At 42.0% G+C, this 15,351-nt stretch overlaps 5 protein-coding genes across 5 annotated transcripts; all 5 read right to left on the reverse strand.

Moving 5' to 3' along the window:
• Nucleotides 1-174: 174 nt before the first annotated feature.
• EAF02_001364 (uncharacterized protein) lies at nt 175-1,788 on the reverse strand (the record flags this gene model as incomplete). Its single annotated transcript, XM_038897412.1, has 4 exons — nt 175-803; nt 897-1,202; nt 1,306-1,515; nt 1,566-1,788. The coding sequence occupies 4 exons, from the start codon at nt 1,786-1,788 to the stop codon at nt 175-177; spliced, it is 1,368 nt and encodes a 455-aa protein (XP_038762387.1).
• Nucleotides 1,789-3,125: 1,337 nt separating this feature from the next.
• Nucleotides 3,126-3,905, reverse strand: EAF02_001365 (uncharacterized protein; the record flags this gene model as incomplete). The annotated part of the gene is made up of 1 exon (XM_038897413.1): nt 3,126-3,905. The coding sequence occupies one exon, from the start codon at nt 3,903-3,905 to the stop codon at nt 3,126-3,128; it is 780 nt and encodes a 259-aa protein (XP_038762388.1).
• A 1,103-nt stretch (nt 3,906-5,008) lies between these two features.
• On the reverse strand, nt 5,009-6,455 carry EAF02_001366 (uncharacterized protein; the record flags this gene model as incomplete). Its single annotated transcript, XM_038897414.1, has 2 exons — nt 5,009-6,150; nt 6,209-6,455. 2 exons carry the CDS (start codon nt 6,453-6,455, stop codon nt 5,009-5,011), a joined length of 1,389 nt encoding a protein of 462 aa, XP_038762389.1.
• A 1,315-nt stretch (nt 6,456-7,770) lies between these two features.
• On the reverse strand, nt 7,771-10,019 carry EAF02_001367 (uncharacterized protein; the record flags this gene model as incomplete). The annotated part of the gene is made up of 3 exons (XM_038897415.1): nt 7,771-7,871; nt 7,965-8,590; nt 8,713-10,019. 3 exons carry the CDS (start codon nt 10,017-10,019, stop codon nt 7,771-7,773), a joined length of 2,034 nt encoding a protein of 677 aa, XP_038762390.1.
• Nucleotides 10,020-11,830: 1,811 nt separating this feature from the next.
• Nucleotides 11,831-15,259, reverse strand: EAF02_001368 (uncharacterized protein). Its single transcript, XM_038897416.1, has 4 exons — nt 14,393-15,259; nt 13,619-14,019; nt 12,779-13,416; nt 11,831-12,455 (listed from the first exon to the last, which is right to left on the reverse strand). The coding sequence occupies exons 1-4, from the start codon at nt 14,417-14,419 to the stop codon at nt 12,028-12,030; spliced, it is 1,494 nt and encodes a 497-aa protein (XP_038762391.1). The 5' UTR covers nt 14,420-15,259; the 3' UTR covers nt 11,831-12,027.
• Nucleotides 15,260-15,351: the final 92 nt, after the last annotated feature.

The raw sequence follows: 15,351 nt of genomic DNA on the forward strand, positions 1-15,351 counted from the left end.
CAAGCTATTAGTCACTTGTTAGTGGATCACTTGCGCCATATCACAAGAACTCTCAAAATATTTTTGGGTTATATACTCTCATGGAAATATTAACATAACTAAATGGGGAAATGAAATCCCAACACCGCTCCCAGAAAGCATCTTCTCCTGATGCAAATCCTACCTCATAAAACCCTAAAGCATAAATCCTGCGAGTTTGCGATCCTCAGCTACTCTTCTCGCTGTTCTGTCTGTAAACCATTGCATTGTCTCTGTTGCAAGGGGAAATTTCATGGAAACGTACTTCTCAGACTGACTACTGTCAGCAGTACGTAATATCAATGTCTTGACAGTCTTCAGCTCCCTGATATGATCTCCCAAGAGTAGAGATAGATCCTTTTCGAGATTTCCGTCCCCCCTTTCTTCTGGATGGATGTTTAAAGTGATTTGCTGTATTCCTGGACAAAGTTGGTTGATAAATTTGACGTAAAGTTGTAAAATAGGTCGTATGTCATCTGACGGTAGGGCGGCAATATGATCTCTAGGTAAATGGCTTGTATAAGTTCTGGCTATTCCAGTAAATTGAAGCGTTTTCAAGAAGGCTGCATTTTTCAAACCTATAGAATGAAGAAATCGAAGAAATGGGTCGTAGTACAGCCAACTCATTCGGTCTACCGAGGAAGGATCCTTGATTTGAGAAATGCCTTTACCAATTTCATTATTCCAATCACTGAGAGAGAGCAGACTTGGATCAGGCGTCCGAAATTTCGCATACTGGTTTCTTTTTCTGGGGTTACTTTCATCTACCATGCACGCGCTTCCAACTCCTGAACTTAGAATATTGGATACATATGTAGTGAAAGTAAAACTGTTGTCTCAATAAAGTAGCGCTGAACAAAGATTGTAAAAGTCTTTACAGACACGTAAACAACTTGCGTCGATGAAGCGATCGTCAACTAGATGATTCATTTTCAACAATGTCTGACTGCCTGTTTCGAGCTTGCAAAAGCTGTGGGTTTTTCTTCGGAATCGAATCGAGTACTGCGAGTAAAGCCAGGGATCCGTTTGACATATAGGACCAATATATTCGGAATAATGAACACTGTAGTCTGGTTTTCGATAGAGGAACTGGCTGTTGAGGTTACAGGTAATTGCGTCTGGGACCAAGGAGCCTTGTTCTTCTTCTAGAACGAGAATGAAATTAAGGATTCTGCTGATAATTTCTATACGCAACACAAAAGTCAGCCATGAAAAATCACAAGTGAAAAATACAATTTGCATGTACAATATCACCAACGTAGATTTTAAGTGCAGTTACGTACGTACCTTTTGGAAACTTCAGAATATGACGAGGGTGAGATATCGGTAGATTCCAAGAATCTCCAGGGTCTAGACAAAGCGACTGACGACAACGCAATAACAAGTTAGAAGTTCTATCGACTTCATTGAGCCGAGGTGCTTTGCGATACTCCGAGTTAAAAAAGAAGGTAACTAGCTCGCCACGACGCTGTTGTTTATCGTAATAGAGTCTTATATCTAGAGTACTTGTTAACACAGATAGTTGTACGAGGTAGAAATCTACATACTAGGGTCAAAAACAAACCGACTACCGCTCTTCTCGAACTCTATATCTCTGATCAAGTTTCCGATGGTGTACTTCGCAAGAGCAATCTCGGAACTTTCATTCGGGTAATCTCTTTGAGCTGCTCTCTGGATCTCATCAATACTTATCAAGTCTACTGGTATCTGTTCATCAGACTCAGACCCAGAATATGGTGTGCCACCAATGCCGAAGAAAGGCAAATTCATATTCGATCTTGAGAAGGGATGCAGTAAGATCGGGATGCAGTTTGGTAGTCAATTGTGTATGAAAAAGTAAAACTGTCTTTATTATCTCAAAAGACATTCGATCTTATATCCCTCAAGATCTGCTCACCTGTTTTCTTACACCGTACTCAGCAGCACATCTACTGCTTCTTTCTACAGGATCCACATGAAGTTATCTATGTCCTTCTAATGGATTACTTGATTCTTCATAATCCTTAGTACGACACAATCACGAACATACCAGTGGTATTATTGCAATGCAAGTGAATATTCACACGTGAGCGCGCGGTAGTGCACAAGTTTATTGTATATAGATCTATGATGAAGACGTCATAATCACCACAAAGGTAATACTAACAGACACTAACGTATCTTATATACAATCCAAAAAAAAACATAACAGAAGGGATAATATCCGCAGTATTCAACTCATCATTCAACTCATCATTTCCTACCCACCAATAAACTTTCTTTAGTGATTATCAGTCTTAGCGAATCATATGCAGGGTTCCGAATAATGTAGACTGCACTCGAAAACATCAAAGGAGGTTTTCAAATGGTAGAAATTAGTTTAGAGGGATAACTATGGGTCACAGTTATTTCATCAGAATGGTTTTATTACTGAGTCTTTGATCAATAGAACAGGTGAATCGTCTACGTATGTATCAACACATGTCGTCTTAAAAGGAAGAGGCAGAAAGAAAAAAGTTTGGATGGACCAATGCTTTACAATAATTTTAGTTGGGCTCACACATATTTGTCAGAAGTTTCTTTACTGCAAGCCAATAGCTTTCGAGCTTGAATTATTCAAGTCTTATTCTGAGTAGCCAATTTTGTATTTGATAGGCTGTGCAGTCTAAATAATCGTTCCTTGATAGCCTGAAATAATCTCGAGAAAGTATTAAGATCCTTTGCACGCGAATCAACACATTTTCTTACATTAGTTGTTGATCAAGTGCTGCCAGTGACACTCCTTTCTCGCCTCGAAAGTGACCGGCTAGCATAGTACAGGAAAAGTCTTTGAGTCCTTCAACATATATTTCCTCCAGTCTTAATCTCCAATCCATTAGTCAGTTCTCTGCGCTTCTACGCACACTTATCAGAATACATGAAAGCCACAGATTACCGTAGTAGAAACATCCAGGGTAAAAGGCACCGATGACAGTGGAGTACCATAAGCTTCCAGTATTTCCCGAGACTCCCCATATCCACACTTCTCAAGCTTTAAACCTTATGCCAACTCGGTACAGAAAACTTTAATCCTTTTTCCTTCTTCGACGTCGTCCAGATAACATACTTAGTCGCCGTGCTTCAACCCCTCAAGTCTGATTCTTTATATACTTCGCCGGAGTATGCACAGCTGTGCCGGCCAGAATCTTGGTATTGTAAGTTTTAACCATGGGGCGGGCTCGTTGACTTCGTCTCTCGATAGTTTCGGGCTCCCTGTCCGAAGACTCGGCCTCTGATCTAGCAGGTGAGCCTACTGGATCCTCCACCGCTATTTGAGGCTTTTTAGGTGACATTGTTTGTTCCTGGGCCGCTTTCTCTGGATTATCACTATCACTTTGATACTCCTCCCTGGAAGATACAGCTATCCTAGCTAAGTCCCTGTCATTATATGTTTTGACCTGTTTGCGTACCCTCTGACTTCGTCTATCAGTACTCTCAGGCGTCTCGTCTGTTGGAACAGGCGCAGGTATACTCATTGCCTTCCGCTTTCTAACAGTTGTCCTCTCTTTCACCTCTGCTCCCTCCGTTCCCCTAACTTCCTTCTGTAAAAGCCTGAACATCTTATTCTCAACCGTTTTTGAGACTGGACTATCTCCCCAGCCGATACCATTCGCAAATATCAACTGCTCATCAGTAGGTTTCCAATCCATGTCAGACTCTTCAACTGATGGTTCAATCCAAATCCCATGATGAAATCGGGTTTTCGCGTTGGTTCTTGCAGCCTTTGTGCCTGGAATAACTCTTTTGAAAGCCATTCTACTCGTTTGATCGGATTCTTCCTCACTTGAAGAAGTGGCTGGGCTCTGTGTTATACGGGCTGAGATCACATTGATGTCTTGCGACTTTGAAGGTTCGATAAGTCGCACCATCGTGATGTAACTTGGATTTGATAGATGTTTCAGCCAAACCTGAACTTCCGTAGTGGAAAAGGTTTAAGGTTCGCTGTAACTTTATTAGACATATGGATTAAATCTGCATCCCTTGTGGAGTACTTGGAATTGTGGATTCAAACTTACCAAGAGCCAAAGTAAATAGAGGTTGATAAGCTTCTGTCATCATTTGTGGTAATTGAGTTTGTATCCGTTTCCTTCTGGTTTCACCTGATAGAAATACACAATTTCACTTGATGGTTTTATCTGGTAATCTGGCAGTAGCTTTCGAGTCTCAATTTGTCGAAATTGCTTAGCAAATGATTTGGCAATGGCGTTGTTCAAAGGTTGTCCAAAGATATGTTTATCGGCACTTAAAATAACACAAGAAAATAGTAGCCGCTTTGACCTTGAAAAGGAAGCTACTTTCTGTTGTTAAAAACCAGACTTCAAGTCCTGGGAACCTTCCATTTCAGGTGAAACTGCATGTGACACTCATTAGCGAGATGAATGAGCCTTGGCAGTTTATTGGTGCTTCTCGCTCAGAGTTTATATATCTTATTCTATTTTTGAAATTCTTTACCCTCATATCAACTGAGAACTATGGGCTGTCAGAAAAGTACTCGAAATTGTTTTTTCATTATTCACATTTGTTTATTTAGTCATGGTGGGACAAACCTAAATGAAAATCTTCAAGATATTTTGATAATGTGGATGAGGTGTATATATAACGGAATAAAGAAGAGCATGCCATGACAAACAGTTCCTGAGAATATGATCACGGAGTCAAACATTGTTCGTTTTTCTATCACATAGTTATGCTCTTAAACATTGCATTGAAGGCTAAGCAAGTAGGAAGGCCAATACTATCCAAGGCAATTTGGTGTTGAATCTAATCTAGATTGTACCCCCTACGGTTAGAAATAGAATCCTCAGCAATCCACTCATCCGTCATTGAACTTACTCCCTTGCTTTCCACAAGACTTTTACACAAAGAATACTTATTAAAGTCCTAAAATACGAACTAGAGATTTGAGTGACACGATTTTGTTCGACCAGAGCATCCATGCTGAATTTCTATCAAGGGAAATACAATGCATTCATTACTCTTCTCCTATTTGGGGTGGTGTCTCCAAAGTCATAAGAGTCTTCTGCCTCTCAATCTCCTCATGTTCCCACTTATCTGCTCTCTTTTTGAACCACCTAGTAACCTTTCTTTCCAGTTCTACAACTCTTCTACTATAAAGTTCAGGGAAAGTGTGAGCTATCCTATTCGATCCAATCTCGACGATAAAGTAGTTTGGATCAGCTTCCTTCAATTGATAGATCTCAAGACGACGGACCGTCTTCAGTGTTTTCAACAGCTCATCAAGAGCTTCAAATCTAATAATAGTCTGTGATTGTATGAGACAAGATGGCATGTACATTTTGTCTTCTCCAATGCCAATCACCATTGTTTGGAGACTGGTACAGAACTTGTTGATTAACGGAATGTATAAGAAAAGGCTGTCATACAAGTCGTCTTCGCATTTAAAGTGGACGTCCTGACGGTTTTGGGCTGGATTGCGAAGAAGATCAGGACCTTGACATTCATGTGTGACAATTATTCCGTGAAAATGTAACTTTTTGATCATAGCAGCTTTGGCTGGACCAATGACGCGTAAGAATCGGATGAAATGATCGTGGTAGAGATATTCTTCAAGATCAAATAATGATGACTGTGTTTCGATTGCCCGAAATGCCATCGGAAGGTACCCATTATGGTTTGGCATATCAGGGATAGGGATGTAATCCAATTGTTTTCGTTTACGGTGTTTCAGTACCACACGGGGCTTGTGGACTTTCCCAGAGACCAGATATCCTGGACATGCAGTGGTGGTAACCTGCGTCATGGAGAACTGAAATGTATTCTTTTCATACAACATCTTTGTCCCTTGAACTGAAATAGCCTTACAAACTCGAAGTATTGTTGCATCTATCATTGAACGGTAAACTTTATGAAGCATGAAGTATGCACCTTCTGAATCATGATGTTTCTTGGTGATGATGGTACTCAATGGAACCGGATGGTCGATGTTACAGAAATTTGGTGGTTTATATCTCTTGCCTGATTTATATCTCTTGCCGTCCAATGTGTACGATTGTGACATTTTATATGAATTTCTTTTATTGCTTGAAGTGACATCGGGTGTGATAGTGTGATCTTTGATGACCAATGTGAAGCCCAGGATCAGATCGAGAACCTCTGTAAATAGTAAGATTAGTATTCAAACTTTCTATGCTTCAAATGATATCATACATACCTTGAGGAAAGTTGAGTAGGCGATGTGGATGGTTTCGAGGCAGATTCCATTGTCTTTCACTTATGTGTGTAACTAAGTTTGGATCTGTCTTTGGGGTATCGACATAAGATAGAGATTTGATGTCCATGGTTGAGACATAATAGCAATTATTACTATTCCATTCTTCCTTGTACTCAGGGACTCTTGTGTTGTAATAGCTAATGTCTAAAGCAGTTTCAGTAGTGTGACCATCGAAATTAAACAACATACAAAGATGTCAAACATACCAGGACCATGAACAAATCTCTTGCCATCTCTCCAGAAAGATTCAAACTCTTGAATAACACGAAATTCTCCTTGCACTACTTGTTCAGTGGCTCTTGATTCCAGTTTGGTCTCGACATCTCGTTCAGTAACGTGTTTTTAGTCTTGAACTCAACCCCAAGATGAAGAAGATGAGTCAGGACTTTCATCCTCAATTTTCTTCTTCAAATACGTAGAGTATTGGTATGTAGTAGATCAAGAATGAATTGACATCCAGAGTATTGGTATGTAGTAGATCAAGAATGATTAGATGTCAATTCGATATCCTTGCAGATATGTCTTGAAGTTTGCAATGTTTAGTTGCTTTAGATCCAAGATAAAGGAGATAAATGGAGAAATAAAAGAATTGGCATAAAAGTTTCAAATGAAGCAACGCACAGGGGATAGAGAGAGAGAGAGAAAGAGAGAGAGAGAGAAGCTGTGGAGCCAATCAGTTTCCTTGATTGGACAGTAGCACATCTTTGTACTGTAGCTAATAACTTCATCAAGAAATTTCTCCAACCAAGGGCGGGGAAATATAGTATCATGACAAATTCTTTCATCTCACATATTTTCCACTTATGCACTCTTATACTCACCAAACTAAGTGAGTTTGTGTTTGTTTCTGAGCTATTTATTTATAATACCGGATGGATATGATGTAGCTATGAATATGGATTCGTGTATTCATAGAGAACCAGGTCTATGTTTATGAGTCTATTTTTACAAGATGGGTTTTACGACCAGAGCCACATTCATACCCACATCATACACACTCACAACAAATCAGCATCACGACCAAACAGATCCTAATAAAAGCAAGCAACTCTCGATTTCAAATCTCTCAAGTGACTATCTATCTACTATGTGAAACAAGTGAAGTAAATGAAGTAAGTAAAGTGCGTGACTGAATCAAGCACCCAACCCAGACTTCCCCTACATACTTCCCACTATCTAGCTAGACCTCATCACTAATTTCTGTACCCATAGTCATCCATGTATTTATTAATTCTTCCGCTTCGTCCATTCCTTCATAATCGTAGTCGTAATCATTGTCATTGCACTCTTAAAAACCCCTAACTGTGACTGTCCTATCCTCCCATCCCCCCATTCATTCATTCATCGCCACAACAAGCAACCTCCTAGCAAAATGAAAACTATCCATCTATCCAGCCACGAGTCTTATGCTATGCAACCCTGAATATATCCATCCTTTCTTGTTATAAAATCGTCTAGTATGCGTAAACGCACTAGCACTAGATAGATAGCAACACAAGAACTCAAGCATCACCTTCATCCTCCTCCGCAGTAGCAAATTCTTCCTCCCATTCGAATTTTGGCAGGACCATTGATTGGCGATGACTTCTTCGTCGTTGATTTTCTATCCATCACAAACAAACCATTAGCGACTTGAACTCAGGCCAAGATAATAATCGACAAATGAAAAGGAAAGAAAACAAGAGCAAACACATACCAGCCTCCGCAACTCTCTCCCGCGCAAGAGCCATAGCGTCATCCCCCACATATCCACCTACACCTCTATACTCCGAATGCATGGTGACCGGTCTCCCACTTCCTGCAGCTCCTCCCCCTTCACGCGTATGATCCATACTCAAACCCATTCTCTCCACAGCAGCAGTACCTGCTCCAGCTCCAGCAAATGCACCACTGCCTCCACTCGCACCCCTCAAAAGTCCCTGCATCCCCAATCCCATCCCCTTGAAACTCACACTTGCTCTGCGCAGAAAACTTCCCCGTCTAGAACCCATTCCCATTCCCATTCCCTCACTACTATTTCCGGAATATCTATCTCTGGCGGTGCCTCTCTGATTAATTCCCATCCCCGTTCCCATTCCTGTATCGCCAAGTCCTCCATGCATATTTGGATCTGGGTTTGAATTTCCGAAACCCATAACGCCGATTCCACCGAGGCTGGTAAAATTAAAGCCATTGATTGGCGCGGTCCATGAGCGGCGGAACCCCCGACGTTTGGAGCTGAGAGAAGTGGAAGCGATGTAAGTTGGAGAGACGGTGGGTGGGGTGCCGGTGGCAATCGTAGTTGATTCGACTGGATGGGAGAGCAGGGGGTTTTCGTGGAGGCTGGGGGTGTCAGTTATTGTTCTTCTTGGATAAGGATAGATGGTGAGTGTAATAAAATGGCTTTGATAGCTTCAGGAACTGTAGAAAAACTTGAAAATAAAAAAGGTTATAAAAAAACTCACAGATCTCGCTTCTCTCTCTCCTTTCTTTCCTTCTCCAATCTTTCCTTTCTCTCCTCCTCACTCTCACCAACTTCCTCTCCCTCTCCATCTTCACCATCTTTCTCATCTCCATCTTGTCCTCGTCCTCGTTCATCAAATTGATTTTTCCAGTCCATACACTCCTGTCTATTGACAATACAAGCGCCAGTTCCGATGTCTTCGATTGGACGTCCATAAGGTATAACTTCAAGACCTGTATTGCCAACCACAATCGTCATTGGCACAGGTTTTCTCGGAATCGTAAAAGCGCGTTCTCTTCCTCGAGTAGCCAGTCCAGAAGCACCAATTCCAGCAGCAATCAATCTTGGAGTATTGATACCCGAGCCCGAAGCCGAAGCCAAAGCAGAACCAGGAATCACAACAGCACCATGATCCACACCTCGATAATTATGAACGCGAGTTCCCGACGCCGTGACAATAGGAGTCTGCATATTAATACTTCCATGACGCTCGCTTCGCTCATGCGCAATCGTAGCATTTCCTCCCGCACTAGCTGCACCACCACCACTAGAAACAAATCCAGAACCGGGAATAGGATTAGAAATAGGACCAAACATACCCATTCCATCGACTGGACTGATTGTTTCACTCTGACTATGACTTGCACTTCCTCCTGCACTATCATCTCCACCACCAATCGCAGCAGTACCACCACCAACGACATCCCCAAATTTCCCTACCTCTACCGCCCTTAAATTTGGCGTCGGTGGCAAATTCTCGCTCGGATTCGTGTATGTCGAGCTTGTAGTGACCAGCGGATTATAACTATTTCCACTCTTGCTTGTGCTTGTCTCCTTGCTATTCGCACTTCTTTGAGTGTTTTTGCTAGAGGTTTTTGTGAGGGCTGAGGTTGAGGGTGGTGGGATGGTTGTGTTTGAAGCTATTTTGTTGGTTGTGCTTGTGTGAGTTGTGTGAATTGTATCAACCATCGCAGCGGAACTTGTGTTTGGATTTTGATTTTCAACACCACTTGGAATACCAACTTGTTCATGTTCATGATCAGCCGATTCAAATCCCACTTCCATACCAAGACCTAAGCCAAGACCAATAGGTTGATCTGCAGTAGCAGTAGCAGAAGTGGGAACAGGCGCTGGTCTTACAGCTGGGAATAAGCGTCTTGGTTGAACTTGTTGAAAACTTTGACGAACAGTCAAACCACGCTCGCGATTTCGTTTCGGACTATTAGAAAGATTGTTCGTAGCGCTCTCCCAAGCATTTTCGGTTACGCTGCCGACGGATTTGAAGAAAGAGGAGAGGTGGTGAGGCATTTTGATGGTTGTGAGGTTGAGATGAAAGAGTATTGGTGAGGGTGATTGATTGATGATTCGAACTTGAAAGATATTCGTTTGTTGATAAGGTGAAGATGGTGATCCGACTCGACTCGACTCAACAAATCTTGATAGAAAAATGTTATCCAAAGCTCACTCAAAGCCCATTCCAGTCCAGTCTTAGTTTTTCCCAACTCCTCTCTTCTTCTCTTTTCCCGCTCTCCCAATTCCACAAACTTAAATCTGATCAACTACTAGATGAGTAGTTATCAAATAAACCAGACTCCTTTCATCTGCGTCTTCACCTCTCTTTTCATCCAATCCTCAGTCTTAGTCTCCTTACACACAGTCTCTCAATCTTCCAGTTCTCCTATTCTCGAGCTTTTCTCAAATCAGATCAGATCAATCCAATCCACAAATTCCTCAATAACACAGATTGCACAAAAAAAAAAAACTCAAAAGTTCCTTTCATACAATACACCCACGTAGGAGGTGAAAAATGTGAAAAAAAATTGATTGTCGTTGTTCGGTCCGAATTAAAGTAAGTAATTGATTGATTGTATGTATAAACAACTTAAAAACTCAAGACGTCGGATAAAGTCGAAGTTGAGGTTGAGTTGAAGTTGTAGAAAAGATTCAACAAGTCGAATTAAATCAAGTCAAGTCGGATAGAAACAGATCAACTAACTATCCACTCAATTCAAGTTCAAATTCAACTTCACTTTCGAATTCTCAAGTTCGCATAAAAACAAAGATTGAAGTAAAGTAAAGTAAAGGATGCCCTATCATCAAATAGTCGGATAAAGTCGAAACCAAACTTTCAAATCCAAATCCAAATCCAAATCCAAATCCAAATCCAAATCCAAATCCAAATCCAAATCCAAATCCAAATCCAAATCCAAATTCAAAGATGAGAAGTAGAAGCCAAGTCAGCGTTATGTAAAGAAAAAAGTTTTCATAATCAAATCAAAATAAGTGAATTCAACAAGCATGAACTCAACCGTATAAACCCTTTCTTATTGAAATTTTCAAGTTCACAAAAAAAATAAGAAAAAATGTAAAGAATGAAAAGATCAGTCGAATTATCTCCTTGTTATTTCGAAGATTTACAAAGAATCCCAAATATTCATCAGATAAACAACCAACCAACCAAGAGTTAATGTTTCAATTCAATACAATATAATAAAATTTATTTATATCCAAATCCAAATTCAAATTGTCCTTATATTTGTCCCAAGAGAACCAATTAACCAACTAAGCAAGCAAGTAAATAGACATACCTACCTCCCTACCTCCCTACCTCCCTACCTCCCTAACTACCTACCTAGATACACCTAGATACATCTAGATACTATACAGCACCTACATTATCAATCGCTTCCAATCCTTTCCAACCTTTCCTAAAGAAAGAAGGCAAAAGAGAGAAAAAAAGAGAGAAGAAAGAAGTAGTGAATATCCATCTAATTTTCAATCTCTACCTACCTATTCACCTACTAACCTACCCACCTACCTTCACAAAAAAAATAAACAAACATAACATCCATATCCATATCCATTATGCAACCCCGAAGGTGAAAAAGTAAAAAAGTGAACAAGAGCGTAAACTCATTCTCAACTCCCTTCTCAACTCCCTTTAGAGCGGCGAGGAGGTCAAGATTCAAGAGTCGAGATTCAAGAGTCGAGATTCAAGAGTCGAGATTCAAGAGTCGAGATTCAAGAGTCGAGATTCAAGAGTCGAGATTCAAGATTCAAGAGACAATCAACAATCACCAGAAAGTCAGAGGTTATTCTACCTCTACCTCCGAGTTTCATTGACCATTCCTTTATAGAAAATCAAATAACAGTAACGTAACGAACGATATAAATTTTATACTGTGTTGAACAATCATACTTGAGTCCAGTACAGTACAATACATACATGCATACATACGACAGACAAAACTTCTCAAAAAAAAAACACTTCACAAACACTTCACAAACCGATAAACTAACAAAACAAACCCATCAATCAATCCCCCATAGCATCCTCAAACAGCCCTCTCAACTGTTCCCTCTCCTCCCCCACCTCCTCCGCCAAATTCGGCGCCAACATCAAAACTCTCTTCTGCGGCAAAGTCCCCTCAATCAACCCATCAATATGTTCCCTCTTGAACCCCAAATCCTTCAGACCCCTCGGCTGATCCCCCAACTCCTCTAGAAACTCCTCCAACGCTTCTGCCAAGACCGCACCCGCGCTTTCCTTCTTCACATTCGAGATATCAACACCAAAGCATTCTGCTGCTTGCAGATGACGTTCCGGGTTCGATGCACCGGTGAAGCGGAAGACGGCGGGGGCGGAAACGGCAACGGATACGCCGTGAGGAATGATGGGGGTTTTGGTTACGTAGCCGGGGTGCGTGTAGCCGGGATTTTGACCGGATATTGGGTACGACATTCCTAGGTCTGTTAGTATATGGTTTGGAAGATGAATAGCATACTGCTAGTTGATGTGGTGTGGGTAATCACTGATATAACTTGAGAGTCATAGAGTATACCCGAAATTTCAGACTGCAGTCAGAGCCGAAATACTTCAAACTTGAAGTCTTGAAAATGCTTCCATCATCTCATCAAGTCCATTCTTTCAAAGAAACTCAATAATCGAAACAACTTCAACCTTCAAAGCTCTTGTCCTCTAGACTGCAATCTATATCGTCCCACACACCAAACCAACCAACATCGACTACCAACCCCAACTAAGCAAAAGAAACCAATCAACATACCATGACACAAATGCACTCCCGCATTACCAAATCCCACTCCCGCCAAAGTAGCCGCCAACAACATCTGACTCTGCGCCTCATAATCCTCCGGATCTTTCGTGGCCCTTGGCAAATACTTCGCCGTACTCTTCAACGCCTGCAGAGAAAAAATATCACTAATCGGATTGGCCCCCTGGTACGCCGGTCTCATGATTGGATTTTGAGGTCTGGGCGTCCTCTCATAATAGGGGATCGCGGTCCAACTTTCCAAACTGTGACAGAGAACATCTAAACCTGAGCTAGCGTGTACAGCAGATGGCATCGTGCGTGTATTGAGAGGATCGCATATACCGAGGAGGGGTTTGAGGTTTCGATGAGCGATACCTGTTTTGGCTTTATGAGAGACGAGATCGAAGATGGCGGTACCGGTTGTTTCGGAGCCGGTTCCGGCGGTGGTGGGAACGGCTATGAGAGGTAAGAGAGTTTTATCTATAGGTCTACCTTTACCAAGTGGTGCATTTACGAAATCCATGAAATCGGCATCTGGATAACAGGTATACAGATTCATGAGTTTGGCAGTGTCTATAACTGAGCCACCACCGACTGCTAGAAAAGCATCTGGTTGATAGTTCTTGGAGAACTGGATTGCTTCTTTGATACTATTTATATGTTAGAAAATGTATTCATTTGGAATACAGCAATTTGCAGGAATTTCATCACGTTTCTGAGATTAATACGCTTGCTCCACTTGAAGCTGTGCATTTTCTCTCACTCTTCAACTACACGAACCAAAGAGTGCAAAGACCAATGGTCGAAAAAAGAAACCCTCCCTCTCCCTAAAAAGAAAACCAACAAACCTACCTCGTATCCTTCGGCTCCACCCTGGTCCCCTCAAAAACCTCAAATTCCACTCCCTCCCTCCCAAGACCCTCCCTAACCTGCTTCATCGCTTCTAACTCTTTCACTACCCCATCCGTAACAACAAGCACCCTCTTACTCCCCAAATTCTTAAAATCCGTACCCACCTCCCTCGTCACCCCCGGTCCAAACCGTATCGACGAAGCCGCCATCTCAAACGCATATTCTTTTTCGCGCGTGGGGTCCATGGGCGTGGCATAGTTACGCTGGAGATTCCGTTTGGTTTGGGAGAGGAGAGAGGAGCTGGGGTGGTGGTGATGGTGCGAGGGATTGTTGTGGCAGGGGCAGGAGGGCGGGTGGGTGTATTGGATTGTGCGGAGGAGGTTCATGGCTCGAGCGGCTTTCTGGAGAGGGATGTTAGCTTTTTGCTCGATAGCCATGGGAGCAAGCCCCCAAACCCCCAAAACTCGCCTGCGCTCGAACTTTCTCATCTCTCATCTGCCAATCTACCAATTCCCTCTATCTATCTACCATACACCAGTATCTACCATACACCAGTATCTCCCATACGTACACTCTCACTCCATATAATCACACAACCTCTCATTCTCACCTCATCCTCACACCTCTCAACCTCTCAATCTCACCCCTCACCTCCATCACTCTACCCAAAATGAGACCCAAACCCAAACCCGAATCAAACAACCTCCACCCCCTTCACCCCATCCGACCCTAAATCAAAAAGAAGCGATGTAAGAAAAGAAAAACCCCACTAACCGTAGGAGCAACCCGTATCGCCGACATCTTTGCAATCTCTATCTCTGTCTCTCTGTCTGTCCGTCTCTCTGTCTCCCTGTCTCTCTGTCCGTCTCTTATTATTCTTATACTATATTTCGTTTCCTACTATATTTCGTTTCCTATTATATTTCGTTCCGTTCTCCCAGTTCGTTCTCCCACTTCGTTCCCGTCCGTTCGTGTACTCTCGTTCCTTCCCCTATTTTCCTATCTTTCCTCTTTCCGAACCTGGATACCCAAGTATTTTTTCCTCTTACTATCCCTATCCTCCGTGCTATCTCGTATTCTTCTTTCTCTTCTCTCGTTCTTCTCCTTCCCTTTCGTATTTTCTTTCCCTTATTCTTATTCTTCTATCCCTTTCTCTTTTCCTCTCTTTCTCTCTCGTCCCTTTGTCCGATCGTCCGATCGTCCGTCCGTTTATCCGTCTCCTCTCCTTCTCCTCTTTTCGAATCCCAATCCCAATCTCAATCCCAATCCCAATCTCAAAATCCCAACTTCTCAAACTTTCAAACCTTCCTCAAAAATTCAATCCCGTATCCGTCGCAGACTACAAATCGTCGCCTGGCACCTGTTCTCAATCTCAAGTACAATCTCAATCTCAATCTCAATCAATCCTCTTCCTTCTATATCCCTTTCCTTCCTTATATATCCCTTTGCTTGAATATTCCTTACTTACATATAAGAAACAACAACAACAACAATCCAGTAAAATACAACTCAACTCACAACTCACAGTCGAACATTCAAACACGTATCCATACATACATAACCTAGTACACGCAATAAATGACGTCTCCATTCTCATCCCACCAAAAGGCGGGGAAAGCTCCCCCACCCCACCCATGTCCGCCGAGCCGAACCGAGCCACCTCGGCACGTGCTCGGAAATCTTTGTCACAGACCACCAATCAGATGAACCCATCATTCATTAATAAAGCAAAG

Source organism: Botrytis sinoallii (genome assembly GCF_014898435.1).
Source record: "Botrytis sinoallii strain Bc 23 chromosome Unknown BSIN_002, whole genome shotgun sequence".
NCBI lineage: Eukaryota > Fungi > Ascomycota > Leotiomycetes > Helotiales > Sclerotiniaceae > Botrytis > Botrytis sinoallii.